The 18,877-nt window shown below is 36.1% G+C and overlaps 4 protein-coding genes across 6 annotated transcripts; 1 reads left to right on the top strand and 3 right to left on the bottom strand.

Annotated features, from left to right (window-relative positions):
* Positions 1-4,056: 4,056 nt before the first annotated feature.
* On the bottom strand, positions 4,057-6,230 carry LOC102622577 (uncharacterized). The gene is made up of 6 exons (XM_052437185.1): positions 6,066-6,230; positions 5,781-5,978; positions 5,164-5,475; positions 4,922-5,086; positions 4,387-4,470; positions 4,057-4,296 (listed from the first exon to the last, which is right to left on the bottom strand). The coding sequence occupies exons 1-6, from the start codon at positions 6,093-6,095 to the stop codon at positions 4,189-4,191; spliced, it is 897 nt and encodes a 298-aa protein (XP_052293145.1). The 5' UTR covers positions 6,096-6,230; the 3' UTR covers positions 4,057-4,188.
* A 294-nt stretch (positions 6,231-6,524) lies between these two features.
* Positions 6,525-14,690, bottom strand: LOC102621287 (uncharacterized). Of its 3 annotated transcripts, none has more exons than XM_052437186.1 (7): positions 14,137-14,690; positions 13,946-14,019; positions 13,427-13,535; positions 12,759-12,841; positions 12,404-12,562; positions 12,008-12,109; positions 6,525-6,867 (listed from the first exon to the last, which is right to left on the bottom strand). In XM_052437186.1, the coding sequence occupies exons 1-7, from the start codon at positions 14,207-14,209 to the stop codon at positions 6,835-6,837; spliced, it is 633 nt and encodes a 210-aa protein (XP_052293146.1). In that variant the 5' UTR covers positions 14,210-14,690; the 3' UTR covers positions 6,525-6,834. The 3 variants fall into 3 exon arrangements, with proteins under 3 accessions (XP_052293146.1, XP_006479745.2, XP_006479746.2); XM_006479682.4 differs by lacking the exon at positions 6,525-6,867 and adding an exon at positions 11,332-11,814 and having other exon boundaries at positions 14,137-14,681; XM_006479683.4 differs by lacking the exon at positions 6,525-6,867 and adding an exon at positions 11,332-11,814 and having other exon boundaries at positions 13,946-14,016; positions 14,137-14,680.
* Positions 8,265-10,635, bottom strand: LOC102621786 (uncharacterized). Its single transcript, XM_006479684.4, has 6 exons — positions 10,402-10,635; positions 10,117-10,314; positions 9,487-9,798; positions 9,248-9,409; positions 8,712-8,795; positions 8,265-8,622 (listed from the first exon to the last, which is right to left on the bottom strand). The coding sequence occupies exons 1-6, from the start codon at positions 10,429-10,431 to the stop codon at positions 8,515-8,517; spliced, it is 894 nt and encodes a 297-aa protein (XP_006479747.1). The 5' UTR covers positions 10,432-10,635; the 3' UTR covers positions 8,265-8,514.
* A 764-nt stretch (positions 14,691-15,454) lies between the features above and the next one.
* On the top strand, positions 15,455-18,825 carry LOC102621977 (uncharacterized). The gene is made up of 8 exons (XM_052436152.1): positions 15,455-15,927; positions 16,659-17,174; positions 17,250-17,330; positions 17,424-17,663; positions 17,767-17,823; positions 18,151-18,216; positions 18,527-18,586; positions 18,666-18,825. Exons 2-8 carry the CDS (start codon positions 16,704-16,706, stop codon positions 18,795-18,797), a joined length of 1,107 nt encoding a protein of 368 aa, XP_052292112.1. The 5' UTR covers positions 15,455-15,927; positions 16,659-16,703; the 3' UTR covers positions 18,798-18,825.
* The last annotated feature ends 52 nt before the right edge of the window (positions 18,826-18,877 follow it).

Here is an 18,877-nt window from a genome sequence, read left to right on the forward strand (position 1 = left end):
TTATATGTATCCTGAAAACAATCCCACAATATCATACATAAAATCATACATCTCAAATGAGTTAATTTACAAATATAAATATCAAACTCAATTCATAAAAGAAATCAAAATATGTAAACAAATAAAAAGTAACAAACGGGGAACAAATTCATAATCGTGGCACCCTATTCAAACCAAATAAAAACTTAAAAAATTTGTCACCAACGACTTGGATATGTAGTATTCTTTTAGTTAAGCAGTGGAAGTGAAGTTGAAATTGGCGCACGTAGTTTGCCTGCCCAAGAGCGCAGAGCCGAAGCCTGGCCTTGATGTTGCCGAATCAAACTTAAGAAGCATGTCCTCCTACTGCTGCCCTCCGATGACAATGGAAGTTGTAGGTTTCGAACCGCCATTAACAAACCCTGGACAGTACATATCTTCATTGACCTGCACCATCGAGTTTGCATCAAAGATGCGCCATATCACATTTTCATTCTCTGCAAAACAAGTTGGATGGTCAGCACGGATGCCCCCAAACGCGTGCCAAGTATGTTCCTTGAGTTGAAACACACATCAAAGGGTGCCACGGATGCCACCCTGGTGGTGTTTCTAGCAGATTAACGCCTCTGTTACTGCCTTAAATATCGACTTCTCCAATGCAGTGTAGGGATTCACAGTGCTGATTTTTGTTCCGCCAAAGCCCTGGCTGTCTATTGACAGCAATGTTGAGTTCAATGGGACGACTCTGTCATCGACCTTCATTGATTTCACTCCAATGAAGAATTTGTTGATGTCGAAATCTGATCTAGTTGGTTAGCGATTTAATATCAGACTCTTGCATCAGTATTAAATTTATTTGGTGGAGAATGGGCTAGCCAATCGTCAAGACTACTAATAATTAATGTGCGAATACCTAAAATCACATAAGACGGTAAGAGGTGCCATAAATTTTTTTCAACGTGAACCCTCGACGCTTAAGTTAGTAATCAGCCTTTTTCGGAAAAAAATTAAAAAAATAATAATAAAAGAATTAAAAATTGAGAAAATTGATTTTTTTTTTTAACCTCCCTTACTTTGGATTTTTCAGGACTTTTATAAGCATCCGAAATTATCGCACCATCGTTGGCATTACTGGGTTGAATGCGTCGCTTGAATCATGTGTTGTTGTTGCACCCTGGCCTTGGTGATGAAAAGCAGTCGCCGCAGCTGTTGGATCTAGCCACTGAGCACTGGGCTGACTTACACCTCACTGGGCGGTACGCTGAGGACGAATAGTTTTGTCTGCAATCAACCCACATGAATTGGCCGCCTAGATCAACCACCAGGTTTACTGGCAACAGTGAGGTTCTCTGGTTGATAGTGGTCACATACTGAAGTGTGGAAGCATCTTTTGTGACGGGAACTACTAGAGCTTTTGGCCTGAAAGATTTATGAGCGAAAGATGGAGGAGCAATGGAAAATAAAATGAGACCAGAGAAGAGAATGCACACTAAATTCGTAGAGAAGATGCCGTTTTAATTTGTTTGCAAGAATCAAAAAGCTTGTAGACGTTGGAAATGAGATGAGCGTGGACAGACTGTGGCAATGCCGCCTCCATTTATAGTTTCTATAATTCATATTTATTAATTATTAATATGCAGAGCATGCGGTGGCTTGGCTCTGACCGCTGACGTGCCGAGACCAGACGTCTTCCAAGACTGCTGTAATTTTATACCACTGGATCCAAATCCATAAATAGGGTCCCGAATAATAGTCTTATATACATTCAAGCGCGGAGTCGATATTTCTATTCTTTATTTAGAGCACTAGAATAAATATATCCAATAATTACACCATGTGTATATGACAACATTGTAACATAATTTATATTTTCTTCCCAGATAAAAATCATTTATTTAAAAGATAATTCCTCTAGGTTTTTGAGTTGTGGATTGCAATAGCTACCAGTCTTTTGAGAAAGTAATTTTCTTTGCTTGAACAGTGAGCCAATGAACACAAAAAAAATTGTTGTGTAGAGATAAAAGAAATATTGTAGCAGAATTAGATGATTGTATATTTGTATTAATTATACGATGTTTGAGACTTTTAAAGCTTTTAACAAACTTGTCAAAGGGATGTCAAAAATTTAATTAATTCTAAACTTCATATCATAAGGTTACATTGAAGATTTTTCGGAAAAGAGAAATAACTTAAGATTATTGGGAAAAGGTTAATAATTAAAGAAATTTGACTTTAGTGAAAGGAAATTGTTTGAACCTGTGTTGTGAACCCATCGAATCCTCAGTTGGGGACTTTTATACCATATGCTCGCGATGGTGAGAATAGTAACGTGTGACCCGCGGGCATTTGGAAAGAATTAGAGATTTAAGAGTACGTAGTTGAGCCCATCAAAAACTTTGGATCAATAATATCCTGTGGCATTAGACAAATGCTTTCGCATATAAAAACCGAATTTAATTTTTTTGTTCAGCGTTGTTCATTAATCACCTCCAAAGACTGTATAGTGTCAACCCGAAAGTTCGAAGAAATACAGATGTTGAGTGGGCCTAAAACTACCCAAAAGTAAAGCCATTAGCTGTCTAAATACTCAATGGCTCAATTCCAAGCTCTGTAGTTCACATCACAGCACATTCACCGTCATCATTACAGTTCACATCCCCATATGGGGCATTCCTCGGCTGTATCCCTCGATGATGATGATGAGCATAATAACTTGGTGGTGTAGTGAAGGGATGAACATAATTTGGCACCGGTGGTGGCCCATAATGGGGCATCGGCTGCATAGGCTTCTCCACGAACCCATTGCCAAACCCTGAATCCCCAGCACCATGACAACATCTTTGAGTTACATTATTTTTCGCTACATGTCCATTACCACTCTTTGTATTCAGTGAATTGCAACGGTTTGCATGACATATGTATCCTTGTTGCTCTTCATTGTGCAATGCAACTTCACGCTGACCATTCAGGTTGATTTTCATGGCATGATCATTGTTAGTAGCATGGCTCATGTCATTGTTATGGTCCTTGAAGGTTAATTTTATGTTTTCAGAGTGGCGTAGCCCTATATGTTTTAGTCCTTTAATCTTGGCCAGGTCTTGCAACTGTGCATGGTCAAACGTAATTGTTCGAGGGCTGCCTCCTGCCGGTGCTGCTGGTTGTGATTGTGGTGATGGTGCATTTTCATTTTGCGGCTTTTTGAGTAGCTGCTCGACGTGGGGATTTTGATTTCTCCTAGGGGTTTGTATAGGATCCCATAAAAGCTCTGCCCTTTTCCCAGCCTTTGCCAGCTTTGCTATGAACAGGTGTGGGTCTACTGTACTTGAGACTGCCACTGTTCCCTCATTTGCATCAATGCTGATTGTATGCACGCCTGCAGAATGACAAAAGACATAGTTCATAAAATTGAAATGTGCAACGTATTTCTCTTTAGGGGAAAACGGGAAAGTTACCATGAATTTTCTTCAACACTTTCTTCACCCTCCGCTGGCTAGTCTCACACTTTAGTTGCATTTTTAGAACACAGGTCTGCAATGCCAAAATACTTAACAGATAACATTTTTGTCTCAACCATCACATCCATATGATTGTATGTAGAGATTGATATGCTTTGAATGACAACATGTACCTGGGGAGAAACCTGATTGTTGTCCATTGAAGTTGACTTTCAGATCTCCGAAAACAAATGCTAGTTGTTGGTGTGCTCACCAAATGCCAGATACTTCACTGCTGTTCTTAGAAAAATGCCGATGGGGATGCCTTGAACAGTTTTCAGGTTTAAAGAGTGATATCTATACGCAAGTAATTTTGGTCTTAAATTTAGAAATTAATTATTGATTTAGTGTCATGTAAGAAATTTAATAGAAAATTTTCAAGGAAGATATTCTGTATAAATGCCAGAATTCGTATTGATCTCTTTTGAGTTATGATATTTAGATTTGTATGAAGAAGTCACATCTTGATTTGCTAGTGCGACATCCAAATTTTAAGTTTCAAAATCAGAGATTTGGTGCAAAACCTGGACAGAACAATTTAAAGTGACTACTTACATATTTTTATATTTAATAACATTGGATATCAGATACCATCAAATTCGATGGTGCCAATGTGAATTTCATATTAAAGATGTCTTGTACAGGGAAATCGAAACGTGATCAGAGAGGCGGGGGGGGGTGTCATTAATTACACATAATGATAATGACTTGAAATCTAAACTAAAAGAGAGCCTTGCATCACAGTAATAGCTTTCCCTCGCAGCTGCACTCTCTGATTCTGCTCATCCAAATGAATGTTCAAGATCCCACTTCTAGGTGATGCCTGAGTGTAGTAGAAAGCGTAATCAATATATAACAATTATAAGAATATGAATAAATGTTAATTAGAGTGAAATGGATGCAAAGAGAGTACCGCATATGCCACAAAATCACACTTTCCAAGCTTTTGTCTCCAATAGGTTGCCAAAGCACAATATGCGCTCCCACAAACAGGATCCTGATATAAACAAGTCATGTACATAAAAGACTATTCATTAGAATTGTTACAGTCTTGAGATAGTTTTTGAAAATGATTTCCGTCTTACTTATTAGATCCTAAACTACAATACCATACATAAAAGAAAGTTCTTTGGTCTCTTACACAGACATGTTACTTCAAATGCCAAACATTCTTCATTGAAAACAAAACAGAGCAGTATACGTTAGAGGCACTAAATATTTTGAAGTTAGCAAAAGGGGGAAAAGGCAGTAGAAAATGAACGTTTTCAGCAGTAGCATTTACACTCAATTTGCAGTCCTCATTACTCATCAGATGCTCTCAAGACAGGAATGATATTCAATGCAGATCTCCTTGTAGCATGAGTTATCATTCAGTCATGTTTATGAGAAATGTCCATGCTCATAATAGTCGTATGTGAACTCAATCATTAAAACCAACGAGTTATTACCTCATTGACACCAAATTTAGGGCAGAAGAATCGGCTATAAAAATCAAATCCAGACTCTGGGGAAGCAAGCCCTGAAACAATTATGCCTCTTCTTCCAGGACATTTTTTCATTTCATCAAACTTTGGCTGCAAGTCTGCAACAGATTTTGCTGATGGGAGCACCACCTGCGTAATGTAGCCAACTTTATTCAGAACAACTATTGAAACTATATCCAAATGAGTGAAGGGTAAAATGAAATTACAAAGATGTCTTCACAGGTAGTTGTTATCTTCATATCCACGACTGAGGAGACACCCAAAGCCTTGAGAATTAATGAAACCTCAGAAAAATTTAAGTCAGCAGTTGGAGCAGCAGGAAAATCCAATTCAATAAAATAGCACTCTTGTGCTTCACCATTCTGAGAATTAGAGTCATTCATTGTCTTAACATATGGGACCTTTTTGGCTGTTAGAATGCCAGACAGTGTGGCAAATTCAACTGTGTTGGAGTTTACCAAATCTGTCGAAAAGAGCGTGTGCGCAGCTGCTAATGTTGCATGCCCACAAAGTTCCATCTGCAGAAAATCTTATCTTGAAGATCAAAATATACACTCCTTTGTATTGACGTGACGTATATATAAATCACTATAACATGAATACATGAAAATATATGTTAGCATGATGATCACTCCACAAAGCTTTAGTTATGATTTCCATTCAGAAATAAAAAGATGCATAGCCACATAAATAAGAGGGAACATTCAACAATGATTAAATCATAACAAAAATAAAACCACAAGGAGTATGATAAATCGTGAAGCTCCTGAACTAAGCCAAATAGCTTCGTCCACAATTTATAATTATGAGAACTAAAACTGACCTCAGCAACAGGAGTGAACCATCTAAGACGGAACCTCGGATTAGGCGATTCAGCATCAGTAAGGCGAGTCAAGTAACAGGTCTCGGAGATATTGAACTCAGAAGCCACAGCTTGTAGCCATTCTTCATCTCTATCTTCCTCTAACAAACAAACCGCTGCCGGGTTCCCCTTGAAAGCTGAGTCAGTAAAAGCATCCACCTGTCAAAGCAACAAAAAGAACCCAGTCCCATTCAACCACAACGGAACATCAATCTATATACAAAAGAGGAGATTACTATTAGTTACCACAGAGTATTGTACGAGCTTCTTGGCCATGTTGCAGAATAAAGAGTGATAAGTGAAACTTGAAGTCGCAAGAAGAGGGATTGACTGAAAGGTTAAAAACCAATCACATTGCCAGAGATACCCCTGGCAGGAAACTCTCTCCTTTGGGGATTGGGCTCAAATTAAGTTCTGCTACATTATTAATTTGAAAATGACATTGTATTAACTATCTCATATTCTACTAAACTCCTTACTGCGTACATAGAAAATTAAAATTAAAGAAAAAAAAAAGATGAATTATGTTTCAATTTTTTTTAGAGATTGTTTTTAATAGTAAATTGTTCTATTATTATTTTAATTGAAAATGAGTATTTAGACTCTATTAAACAAGTATAATTCTCTTATCCTCCTTTTTATTTATTTGTTTCATTCTTTTATTTTTTGAAATTTTCTTATAAGATTTCTTATTACCCGCATACATTCATCAAAGTAGAAGAGTAGAATTGACAGAAAGAGAACGTCTATAAATCTACCGGTCAACAAATAAATTTTACAGCCAATAATTGAGACCCAGAATTACAGATCACTTCATCAAGATTACATGAAGTTGGTACATGATATAATGCACAATCTTATTTATGCACAAGAATGGGGCCCCGACAACTGGGCAAATTAATCAAATCCCTTGGACATTGTCAGGAATTAAGAAAAGGTAATGCTGGGAATCTCGGCTGAACCATTTTTTCTTCTTCTTAATCCTTGTCATCTTCAAAGATGTCACATCCTTTGATCACGTAACTGTACCGGTGACCAAATTATAGAACTGTTCAAAGAAAAAACTTATTACGTATTAGACGGTCTGTCTTAATCCTCAGTAAACAATCAATCAACAAATGCACATTCACCACTAATTTTACTATTATCTAAGAGGTTTCTAACATCATCATCTGATTACATGGCTTTAAATCCAGCATGAAATGCAGCCTCCAAGTGAGAGAACTTATAAGACAAATTACCTCGCGGAAACCATGCAGCAACAGACAACCTATGAAATGAATCTTGAACCCGTAGCGCAACCACATCTGCATCATTACTCTCCTCAATGAAGGTACAAAGGAGTTTAACTCCTAACAATAAAATCTATTAACATGTTCTGCAGTAAAAAGATAAATAAAGAACAGATATACCGAATGGTTGACACATAATTAATACAGAATAAAGATAAGACTTGAATTTTTTTTTTAATCCTTAATAAAACCAAGCGAATACTCGTTCCAACTTACTTTTTGGATAATAAAAATTTTATGCCAAACAGGTATTATGATGCTGGGTACAGAGAGCAGAAAATGAATTGTAATTAACAGAGAGAAGAACAAAAAGGACATTTATATACACACATATACATATACATACATATGTATGTATATGTACCTTGTAGCCTTCAACAATCAATTCTACACCATGCATTCAAGACAGCTATCTTATCAGCGTCAACATGAACTTTCCTCTTCAAGGTCGAGCCATTCAAGGCTTTAATAATATTAGCCTACTACAAGCAAAAAATTACTGCAGTTGCAGCATTTGGGCAAATTATATGTCAAATTAACAGCAAAGCATTATGTTATAATAAGAAATTAATATTCAATCTGGACTCCGCTACTGCAACATGTATGCTGCATACAGCTCACCTCAATCCTGACTGATAACTTGATATGAGAATGACAACGTTAGTGTAAATGTAAAGATTTACAGAAACAGGATATCATTTCATTCTACTGCATTCCATGTCAGCAAATTTCATACTGGAACAACTTAATCAAACTAGTATGCTTAGTAAATGCTTGCCCTTTGGCAACTTGAGAAGGCAGTGTGCTTGAATGAACCAAAAGCACACATAGACACATGCTGATAAAGATAATTATATGAGCATTATAGACAGGAAAATCAAGGCAGAAAATTACCCAAGGTGGTGGAGCAAACAAGCCTCTAATTTCATCGGCATCTAACCGTGGAACAAGTTCCATCAACAACGATCATTTAACCACATTCGAGACTGCTGATTGCTAACCTGCAACAAAATAAAATGAGCCCCAATATGATTAATGAACTTGCACAAATTATATGGATTCTGTCTTTGTTCTGAAAAACATAAGATCAAAAGGAACCGTAGCGAAAATACACGAACAAAAACACCTCAAATATCTTCAGCAGAACAAGTAGTGATCAACAAAATACAGTCCAATGAAATTGGCTTACTGCTTATTGTATTACAATGAAGTGATTTTATCATATAACATTGGATATCGGATACCACCAAATTGGATGGTACAAATGTAAATGTTATCTTAAAGATGTCTTGTACAAGGTATCGAAACATGATCAAGAAACACTCCAGGGAATCATTATTTGAACGTAATGATTGACATTTATTGGAGTTGATCACACACGCATAATGGAAATCACTTGAAATCTAAACTAACAGAGAGCCTTCCATCACAGTAATAGCTTTTCCTCGCAGCTGCACTCTCTGATTCTGCTTGTCTACATGAATGTTCAAGATCCCACTTCTTGGTGATGCCTGAGTCAGGTAAAATGTAATCAACATATAACAATTAGAAGGAATATGAATAGACATAAATTAGAGAGAAATGGATGCAAAGAGAGTACCGCGTAAGCCACAAAATCACACTTTCCAAGCTTTTGACTCCAATAGGTTGCCAAAGCACAATGTGCACTCCCACAAACGGGATCCTGATATAAACAAGTCATGTACATATAAGACTGTTACTAGAACTGTTTCAATATTGACAGAGTTTTTGAAAATTACTTCCATCTTACTTATTGGATCCTAAACTACAGTACCACACATAAAAGAAAGTTCTTTGTTCTCTTACATAGACATTTTACTTCAAATGCCAAAAATCCTTCTTGAAATCAAAACAGAGCAATCTACACTAGACTTTAGAGGCACTATATGTTTCGAAGTTAGTAAATGGGTGAAAAGCTAGTAGGAAATGAGCAATAATTTTGTTCACTTTCAGCTGTAACATTTCACTCAATTTGCAGGCCTTATTACTCATCAGATTTTCTAAAACAGAAATGATAGTCAATGCACATCGCCATGTAGCATGAGTTATGACAAATGTACATGCTCATAATATAGTAGTATATAAACTCATTCATTAAAACCAACGAGTTATTACCTCATTGATGCCAAATTTAGGGCAGAAGAATCGGCTATAAAAATCAAATCCAGACTCTGGAGGAGCAAGCCCTGAAACAATTATGCCGCTTCCAGGACATTTTCGTATTTCATCAAACTGTGGCTCCACGTCTGTAACAGATTTCGCCGATGGGAGCACCACCTGCATATTGTAGCCAACTTCATTCAGAACAACTACTAACACTATATCCAAATGAGTAAAGGGTTAAAAGAAATTACAAAGATATCTTCTGAGGTAGTTGTTATCTTCATATCCATGACTGAAGAAACACTCAAAGCCTTGTGAATTAAGGAAACCTCAGAAAAATTAAAATCAGTAGTTGGAACTATAGGAAAATCCAATTCAATAAAATAGCACTCTTGTGCTTCGCCTTTCTGTGAATTAGAGTCATTCATCGCCTTAACATCTGGAACTTTTTTGGCTGTTAGAATTCCAGACAGTGTGGCAAATTCAATTATGTTGGAGTTTACCAAACCTCTCGAAAAGAGAGTGTGTGCAGCTGCTAATGTTGCATGACCACAAAGTTCAACCTGCAAAAAACTTATCCTGAAATTAAAATACACTCTCCTTTGTGTTGGAGTAAGTGTCATATGCATAAAAAACTATGACATGAACACATGAAAATATATGAAGCCTAATGATCAGAAATAATATCATTCAAGATAAAAATTTAGCTATAATCTTCCTTCAGAACTAAAAGAAGCATAGCACATAAATAAGAGTAAACATTCCACAATGATGGAATGATGAAATAACTAAAACCCCATGAAATAAGATAAATCATCAAGCTCCAGAACTGAGCCAAATAGCTTCATCCACAACTTATAATTATAAAAACTGAAACTGACCTCAGCAACAGTAGTGAACCATCTAAGACGGAACCTCGGATTAGGAGATTCAGCATCAGTAAGGCGAGTCAAGTAACAGGTCTCGGAGATATTGAACTCAGAAGCCACAGCTTGTAGCCATTCTTCATCTCTATCTTCCTCTAACAAACAAACCGCTGCCGGGTTCCCCTTGAAAGCTGAGTCAGTAAAAGCATCCACCTGTCAAAGCAACAAAAAGAACCCAGTCCCATTCAACCACAACGGAACATCAATCTATATACAAAAGAGGAGATTACTATTAGTTACCACATAGTATTGTACGAGCTTCTTGGCCATGTTGCAGAATAAAGAATGAAGTTTAGAGTTTGACACGTGAAACTTGGAGTTGCAGAGCTGAAACCCGAAACTGAGATGAAAGAAATGGTCAACCTAACAGCCGCCAACCTACTGTCTTTTTCTTTATATTTTTTCCTTTCTTTCCACGCTTCTTCCCCTCTCGTTAATCACGGACGCTTGGCACATTCGATTGGACTGTCCATGACACAATAAGATTTGTTTTTCTTAAAATTATCTTGTATTCTGCCTACTACAACCAACTGATTAACTTAATTTACAAGAAAATAATTTTCTTAAATAGTAGAATCAAGTGAGGCAATGAATAAATTTTATTTGACTGTGAATTATATTAAATATAATTTAGAGAGACTCATGAGGAAATTAAATATACTAATATCAATTTATTAATTATTAAATAATGTTTATTTAATAATAACATTGATAAATAAAATTTTTATTTAAATTTTATGTATGCCATTCATTTATAAATTCATTGAATAGATGACTTGTCAATAAAATTTTTACTGTAGAATAAAAATTGTACAATTTATCATAGATAAATTCATGATATAGAAAGTATAATTTCTGAACTTGTTATGCGCGTAGATAAAACTTCGTTACAAGGTATCGAACAATTATCAAATCATTGTATGACATATCGTTTCTAAGTACATCACATAGATGCCATGTTCGAAAAGTTTACGGAACGCGTTTAATATGACACGAATAACTTTAACACATAGATAAACATCTCATTAATAACTGATTCAACACCGCTAGGACATGTTCAAAACTTCAAGGACCACAAAACCTAACCCACCTTGCAGGAAGCTGAAATGCCACCAACCAAGCAAATTATTCAAATAAACCCCTTCAAATTCTATGAAAAAGCCAATCACCTGAACAATTATTTTGCCGTCAATCCAGCATAAATTCATCTGAATATAAGGGAAGAAATGACATAACGTATATTAATCCCTCAAATATAACATATTCTAAATGAAGTCAAGCTAAGAAGTAACTTGACAAATCCTAACTTATACGGGTTTTTGGACGGGTAGACTACAGACACCCCTGTTTTACAAAGCTGATGATCAATAAACAAATATAATTGAAAGCTGAAACACAGAATTACATTTCACTTCATCGAAGGTTACATGAAGTTGGTACATGACATAATGTACAATCTTATTTATGTACAAGAATGGGGAGCCCCAGCACCCAGGCACATTACCAAATCCCTTCCTTGGACAGTCTTAGAAACTGCGAAAGGGTAATGCGGGGGATCTCGGCTGAACCTTTTTTCTTCTTCTTAATCCTTGTCATTTTCAAAGATTCCTCATCCTTTGATTCTGTAACTGTTACTGAGACCAAATTATAGAACTGTTCAAAAACAGATTTTATTACGGATTAGATGGTCTGCCTTAATCTTCAGTAAACAATCAATCAACAAATGCACATCGACCATTAATTTTACTATTATCTAAGAGATCTCTAACATCATCATCTGATTACATGGCTTTCAGTCCGGTATGAAATGTGGCCTCCAAATGAAACAACTTATGAGACAAGTTACCTCACAGACACCATGCAGCAACAACCTATGAAATGAATCTTGAACTCGTAGCACAAGCTCATCTGCATCTTTGCTCTCCTCAATGAAGGCTCGTATGCAAACCTGTGATTAAAAGGATTTTAACTCCTAATAACAATAAAATCTGTTAACAAGCCATGCATTAAAAAGACAAAGACCGGGCAGATATACCAGCTGGTTGACACATAATTAATACAGAATAAAGATGAGACTTTAATATTTTAAATCCTTCATAAAACCAAATGGATACTCTTACCAACTTATTTTTGGATTATAAAAATTTAATGCCAAACAGATATTATGATCCTCGCTACAGAGAACATAAAATGAATTGCAATTAACAGAGTAAAGAAAAAAAGGATGAATATAAATATGCACCTCGAAGCCCTCAATAAGTTCTGGAAGATAGCTACGGCGAAATGCATCTCTTGTTCGACAATCGATTCTGCGCCATGCATTCAAGACAGCTATCTTATCAGTGTCAACATGACATTTCCTCTTCAGGGTCGAACCATTTAAGGCTTTAATGATATTAGCCTGCCACAAACAAAAGATGATTGCAGTTGGAGCATTTTGGCACATTACATGTCAAATTAACACAAAGCATTGTATTGGAGTCTGCATCCACACAAATCTCACAAAACTGCAGGTTATTCAGGCATATACTTTCTTGACAGCAGAAGAAATTTGAAAGATCAAAACTAGTTTTGGTGATTAAGAGAAGTAAAAAGACCTCTTTATCCATGTCTATATTCCTGAATTTGTCCCACTCTCCATAGTTAGTCATACAAAATGGTGATGGCGGCACTTTGTCACCTGCAAAATGAACTCAAAATCAATGCTAAAATAACTGATTTTGCAAATTACTGCCACAAAGGTGCAAGTGACTTCAGAGATGCCAAAAATAAAAGTTGTGCTCCTGTTGTTCCCCAACAGAAAGAACGAAGAGTGTACTTAAATTTGCTGAGTAGTATCAAAGTTAGTACACACACAAACATACAACGACTATATCCAAATAAACTTGACCGTATTATGATATAAGAAGTTAAGCAAATTTCCGTATTGATAAGAAAATAAGAACCAATCCGAACTCCACTACTGCAACATGTATATTGCACACGGCTCACCTCAAATACCCACAGATAACTTGACACAAGAAAGACAACCTTGGTGTAAATGTAAAGAATTACAGAAACAGGATAGTATTCAATTCTCTTGCATTTGCTTGTCAGCAAATTTCATATCGGAACAACTAAACCAAATTAGTATGCCAAGTAAGTGCCCTAGGGCAACTTGATAAGGCAGCGTGCTTGAATGAGCCAAAAGCACACACAGACACATACTGATAAAGATAGCAGTTATTTGAGCATTATAAATAGGAAAATCAAGGCAGAAAATTACCCCAAGGTGGTGGAGCAAACAAGCCTCTAATTTCATCGGCATCTAACCGTGGAACAAGTTCCATCAACAAACGATCATTTAACCACCTTCGAGACCGTCGATTGCTAACCTGCAACAAAATAAAATGAGTCCCAATATGATTAATGAACTTGCACAAATTTAATGGATTCTTTATTCCCAAAAACATCAAATGAAAATGAACCATATCGAACATACGTGAACAAAGACACCTCAAGTATCTTCAGCAAAACAACTTTTATCAGTAGTGATCAACAAAATACAATCCATCAGTGGGGACCCAAGTTAGGGTCACATAGATTGCACCAATCGTATGTATATGCAACGGGAAAATACAGTATTTGAACAGTGTCACTTAAGAAGAATCAAGTATAAGAAATTTGAGCTGTCGTCACACAACTGGACAATTTGATTCAATATGAAGATCAAACTTATAGTGGCTATGTAATCTTCTCAAATTTACGTTACAGTAACCATTTGTAGGTTAGGAAAGAGAATTACATTTCCGGTTAAGCTCTCTAGAAATTCGATTTTCTTTTCGATCGACATCCCACGTGACTTCGCACCCTCTCCTGCTAAAAAATAACACAAAAGAATTAAAAAAATTTCTCACATATACACGCGAGTGCAGAATATGTCTAGAAATACGATCTGGGTATTGCAAAATAATGCCATAAAAGAAAAAAAAGAACCTTTGCTGGGATCAAGGAGAGGAGGCGAAAGAAGTAAGTCTTGCTCTCTCTCCATAATGTCCGGAGTCGCCATAATTGATTGATTTGGTTGATTCAATTGATGAGCGGATAGATCTGGGCTCTGCTTTATCTCTTTGATTAAGAAGTTTTGAGGAACTAAGACGAGAGTGATTACGATAATGGACAAGGCCGATTTTTTTTTTTTTTACCTTTCTTTTTTCTTTTCTGGCTGCGGTGGTACTGCTTAAATGAAAACAGAGCAGAACGCAAAAACACAGAGAGAGAGGAATATGCGAGTTCGTGTTTGCGAAGCGGTTTGACTGTTACTTGCGACTTGTCCGTAGCCAAATCTACCAGCCCTATCTATCTGCTCTAATTTCCCTTCCTCATATTAGAACGTGCTGCTAAAGGTTGTACCTCTTTATGCTGAACGTGGTTTTGACTTTTAGTTGAAAGACGAGGTTGTCTTGTCCCAAGGTGCAATCCCCTCGTAGCTGAAAATTTTGGAGCTTTGAATTTGATCATCAGGGGACACGTATGAAGAACGTGCACGATTTAGGCAGCTGTACATGTTTGTCAAACTCTAGTTGTAGACTTATAGGGCTCCTCCTCCGTTCTGTTTTCTATTGTTAAATGCAACGGCAGATTGAAACTTATTTGCCCGAGGCGTGTAATCGGGATGACGTTGGGTTCTTGTAGCATTATTACCTTTTCTTTTGTCTGCTTTGAGTTTTAATCGGCCCATCAATATGGCATTGCACGATCCAGATCCACGATTAATCCAATATATGGTTGGTCTGTATGGCACATGGTAGACAGTTTGGCTGTCGGCCCATCGCGATGGTCCTTTTCTTTATTTTATATTTCGTGTTAGGATTTAATCTAATGGTTAAGGCTCTGAGATTAAACAGTTGTAGAGTTAAACATTAAAGTATTGATAAACACTAGTTGATGTAGTTTAAAAATTAAGTTAATTTGACCTCACACTTATTTGATAGAAAATTTATAATATCTTTATTATTTTTGTTAAAATTATTATTTAAAAGTAATATTTACTAAATACTATCAACTTTTATTTATAATTATAATTTTTTTTATATTAGTTGTACCTTAAAAATTACAATACCTCAATATTAAATAAGTCTTAATTCCAAAATCCATATAATATATCTTAACTAATGTAACACACGACTTGTCTTCATCATAAAATATTATGTTCTACATGTATAAATAAATAAATAAATAAATATATATATATTATTTATTTATTTATTTATATATATATATAGATAGATAGCAAAATTTATTATAGAATATCAACTTCATTTGATATTGAAAACAACAACATATGCTTCTTTAGAAAAAAAAATGAAAAAGAAAAAGAAAATAACAACATATGACTAAAAAAAACCAACAATTTTTCTCATTAAAAATAATATGGTTTCTTATTTTCATGGCATATTTCGTATAGGGAAATATCCATTTTTGTAGTAATGCGCCGTCTCATTCTAAGAAAACAAAAGTTAACGTCTCGCTATGAGAAAAAGAAAGTGGATAATTCATTCCCCATTTCCACGTTTAAGGGGACAAATATGGCATTTCACATCATGTCCTTCACTATCTCCAAAATGCGGATACTACATGGCTGCAACAATGTACGTACAAGCCAATCCCAGAAGCAAAGGTGGCAAAGGGCAAAGCTCTTTCCTTTGGTTTTTCTCTTACAATTAATATTAATATCCCCCTCTGTCTCTCACAAAACCCTAACTCCGCCACCTTTAAATCCTTTGGGTAAGTTTCTCTTTATCTGTAGAATCTCTAGGTGTGCATGTATATATATATATATATAAGCATGTATCATGTTGTTTTCAGTATTACGAAAAAATGACCATGCTGTTATACTAGCTTATCACGTCTTTATGTATAACTATCAAACTTGAAAATGTTTTTCTTCTGATAGGTCTATGTTTAAATGAGCATTTCATTTATATGGGTGGGTTTCTGTTCGGTTTTTAATATCATATATATGGGAAATTTCTTTGTAGCTTAAACTTGTCTTATGTTATGTGATTTACAGCCAGTTGCTATCCCTTAAAATTGGAATGGACTAATATTGTTGTATTAAAAATTTCCATTTCTTTTCACTTAGTCCGATCTCGGATGTCAAATATGCATGACTCATTTTGTAATCCATTTTTCTATTTTTTAGATTAACTAAATAAAGAACTTTGTAATTACGGGGGGAAAAAAAAGATGCTAATAAATAAATAAAGACTGTTCTTTCTTGACTCGCTGCATTCATTGATATCCTGTGATTTAAGCCGTGTCTTCATAAATGTGTTGTTTCTCTACGTCTTAGCATCTTATACCATTTAGCTTGTCTGGTTTTAAATTTCTGATCAAATTAAAAATTTTTGGAATCGGTCGATTAATTCTATATAAGACTCACTCCTCTGCTTTTTGTCACTTTGTTTACGGTACTTACCACTCACAGTAATTCATGCTATTTTACTGCTTACTAGTAACTAAGGGTTGGAACTTAGAAGGTTTGGCTTGAGTTATATAGAATGGAAGGACAAAGTGATCAGCAGAAATTTCAGTGGTTGATGTCATCAAATTTTGATGGGAATGCCAATGATGAGTCTCATGGACCTGGATATGATCTAAACCAACCCTTTGTTGCGGAAGCTGGATGGGATGGGAACCAGCATAATTCTCTGCCTTTACCTCAGTGGCCATACAGCTGGAAAGCTCCTCGCAGCTACATTGATTTGATTGCAGAAAGTTCCACATTTCTTGAAAATGCTACTGGTGCAGATATGTTAGAGTGTATTACTTCACCTGTTGGTGGGGCTCACTCTGTTTATGGAGGCTCTGAAATCCAAAGAGAACTATTGTTCAACAATCTTGGGAACCCTTGCGGTCATACACCTCCTTATGGAGACTCTGAAATCCAGAAAGACCTATTGTTCAACAATCTTGGAAATGCCTGTGGTCATGCACCTGCTTATCCATTCTTCGACTTGGATGTTTCAAAGGTAAAGCCATCTTCCTAGGTGCTTTATGAGGCAACGACCATGAAGCTGAAATGTCTGATTGGGTATGTGCTACAGGTAAGATTTCAGAACCCATATGATGTTGTGGAATCACAAAACAGCAACTTTATGTTCTTCCCGCAGCAGATTCTTTCTCAGGTTTATTTCATCCATTAATATCTCCATTTCCAAATACAAGTTGAGCATATTGTCTTAAGCAGTCATTAAACTTGAGGACTTGATTTTTGATAGGTAGATGCCAATATCTCGCACCAGAATCAAACTTTATGGAGACAAGAACCATATGAAGAATGTAATGTGTCTCAACTTTATCCCAGGGTAACAGTTGCTCCATCTATTTACCTTTCCAAACAACGATCCAGGGTATCGAAACAAAGAGCCAGTGCATCTTATCGTGCAAGTAGAATACCCTTCTCAGCCATTGCAGAAGCTAATGTATCAACCCCTGTACTCAACGGACCAACAAATATGGTTACAATCAGATAATTCATTTTACTAATTTTTCTTATTTGGAATAAAATAATAGTCGTTGTAGTACTCTGACTAAAGTTTATTTCTGATTCATTGTCGCAAGACACGAAGAGCTGAAAGAATCAGAGCATCGCAAGAACTGCTTCCTCATTCTGTAGAGGTAATGTGTCAATGCTTTCACAGTTATCGTGACAATTAACATGTATGCATGACACGAGAAGTTTTTCAATTATGTAATCTTAAGGTGTGCTGCATATCCTAATGCTAATTCCCTCATGCATTGTCTTTTACATATAAAAATAATAGCAAAATTTTGTTATATGTTTATTACGTACAATACTCTAAAGATGCCATTGTAATAAGGAAATGGCGTTATATTGTGTATGCTTTTTGGGATCCCAATGTCCGTCGTCACGCTATGTCTAGTTCCAATGATTGTGCATGTGAAATTTTAAAGGTGAGCACTGGTTCACTTTTGGTTTTGCAGGGTGGTCATGCAGCTGTGGTGGATGATACCATTGACTACATCAAGTTTCTACAGTCACGAGTGAAGGTATGGCGTACCCTGAGGTGCCATTTTACACCACTTATGCACCGACAGTCACTTACCATATTGACATGTATTTCTTTCTATGTGCGAAATTCAATACAAGCGTATGGTTCAAACTTCAAATAAGTTGAATCCGATTCTTCATTGCTTTCATTTGCTTTAATGACAGTTCCAGCGATCTTAAGATAAAAATTTACTTCCATAGGTGCATATCTATCGTAAACTTTTTGCAATGATGGTGTAGATTTGTATGTTTATCAAACCATATCATAATATTAAGGAAGTAATTTGAAAAGCAAACTCAATTCTGCAGGAACCAAGTCAAAGCGGATTTGAATGCCAACCAACTTCAGATCCTTTCGTTTTCCTCGAGGTATTAATTACCAAAGAGTAATTAAAACTCAAGCAAGCTCACTGTGTAGCAACCAAACACTGATGCTGATTATTTGCAGGGATATGGCCACTACATTCTCAATGAACAGAATACAAATGAACCATTTGAAGAGATGGTGGCAGAGTTGCCAAAGATGAATCCTTCAGCAGCACGTCAGTTGTTGGAGAACAGCGGCCTATACCTGATCTGATGCTCATGTCTTCGGCTGAAGGGTAACGCTTGCCAAAGCCAAGAAACCTCAAAGATGCCTGGCAATCCTATCTAAACTCA

Source organism: Citrus sinensis, chromosome 3 (assembly GCF_022201045.2).
Source record: "Citrus sinensis cultivar Valencia sweet orange chromosome 3, DVS_A1.0, whole genome shotgun sequence".
Classification (NCBI taxonomy): domain Eukaryota; kingdom Viridiplantae; phylum Streptophyta; class Magnoliopsida; order Sapindales; family Rutaceae; genus Citrus; species Citrus sinensis.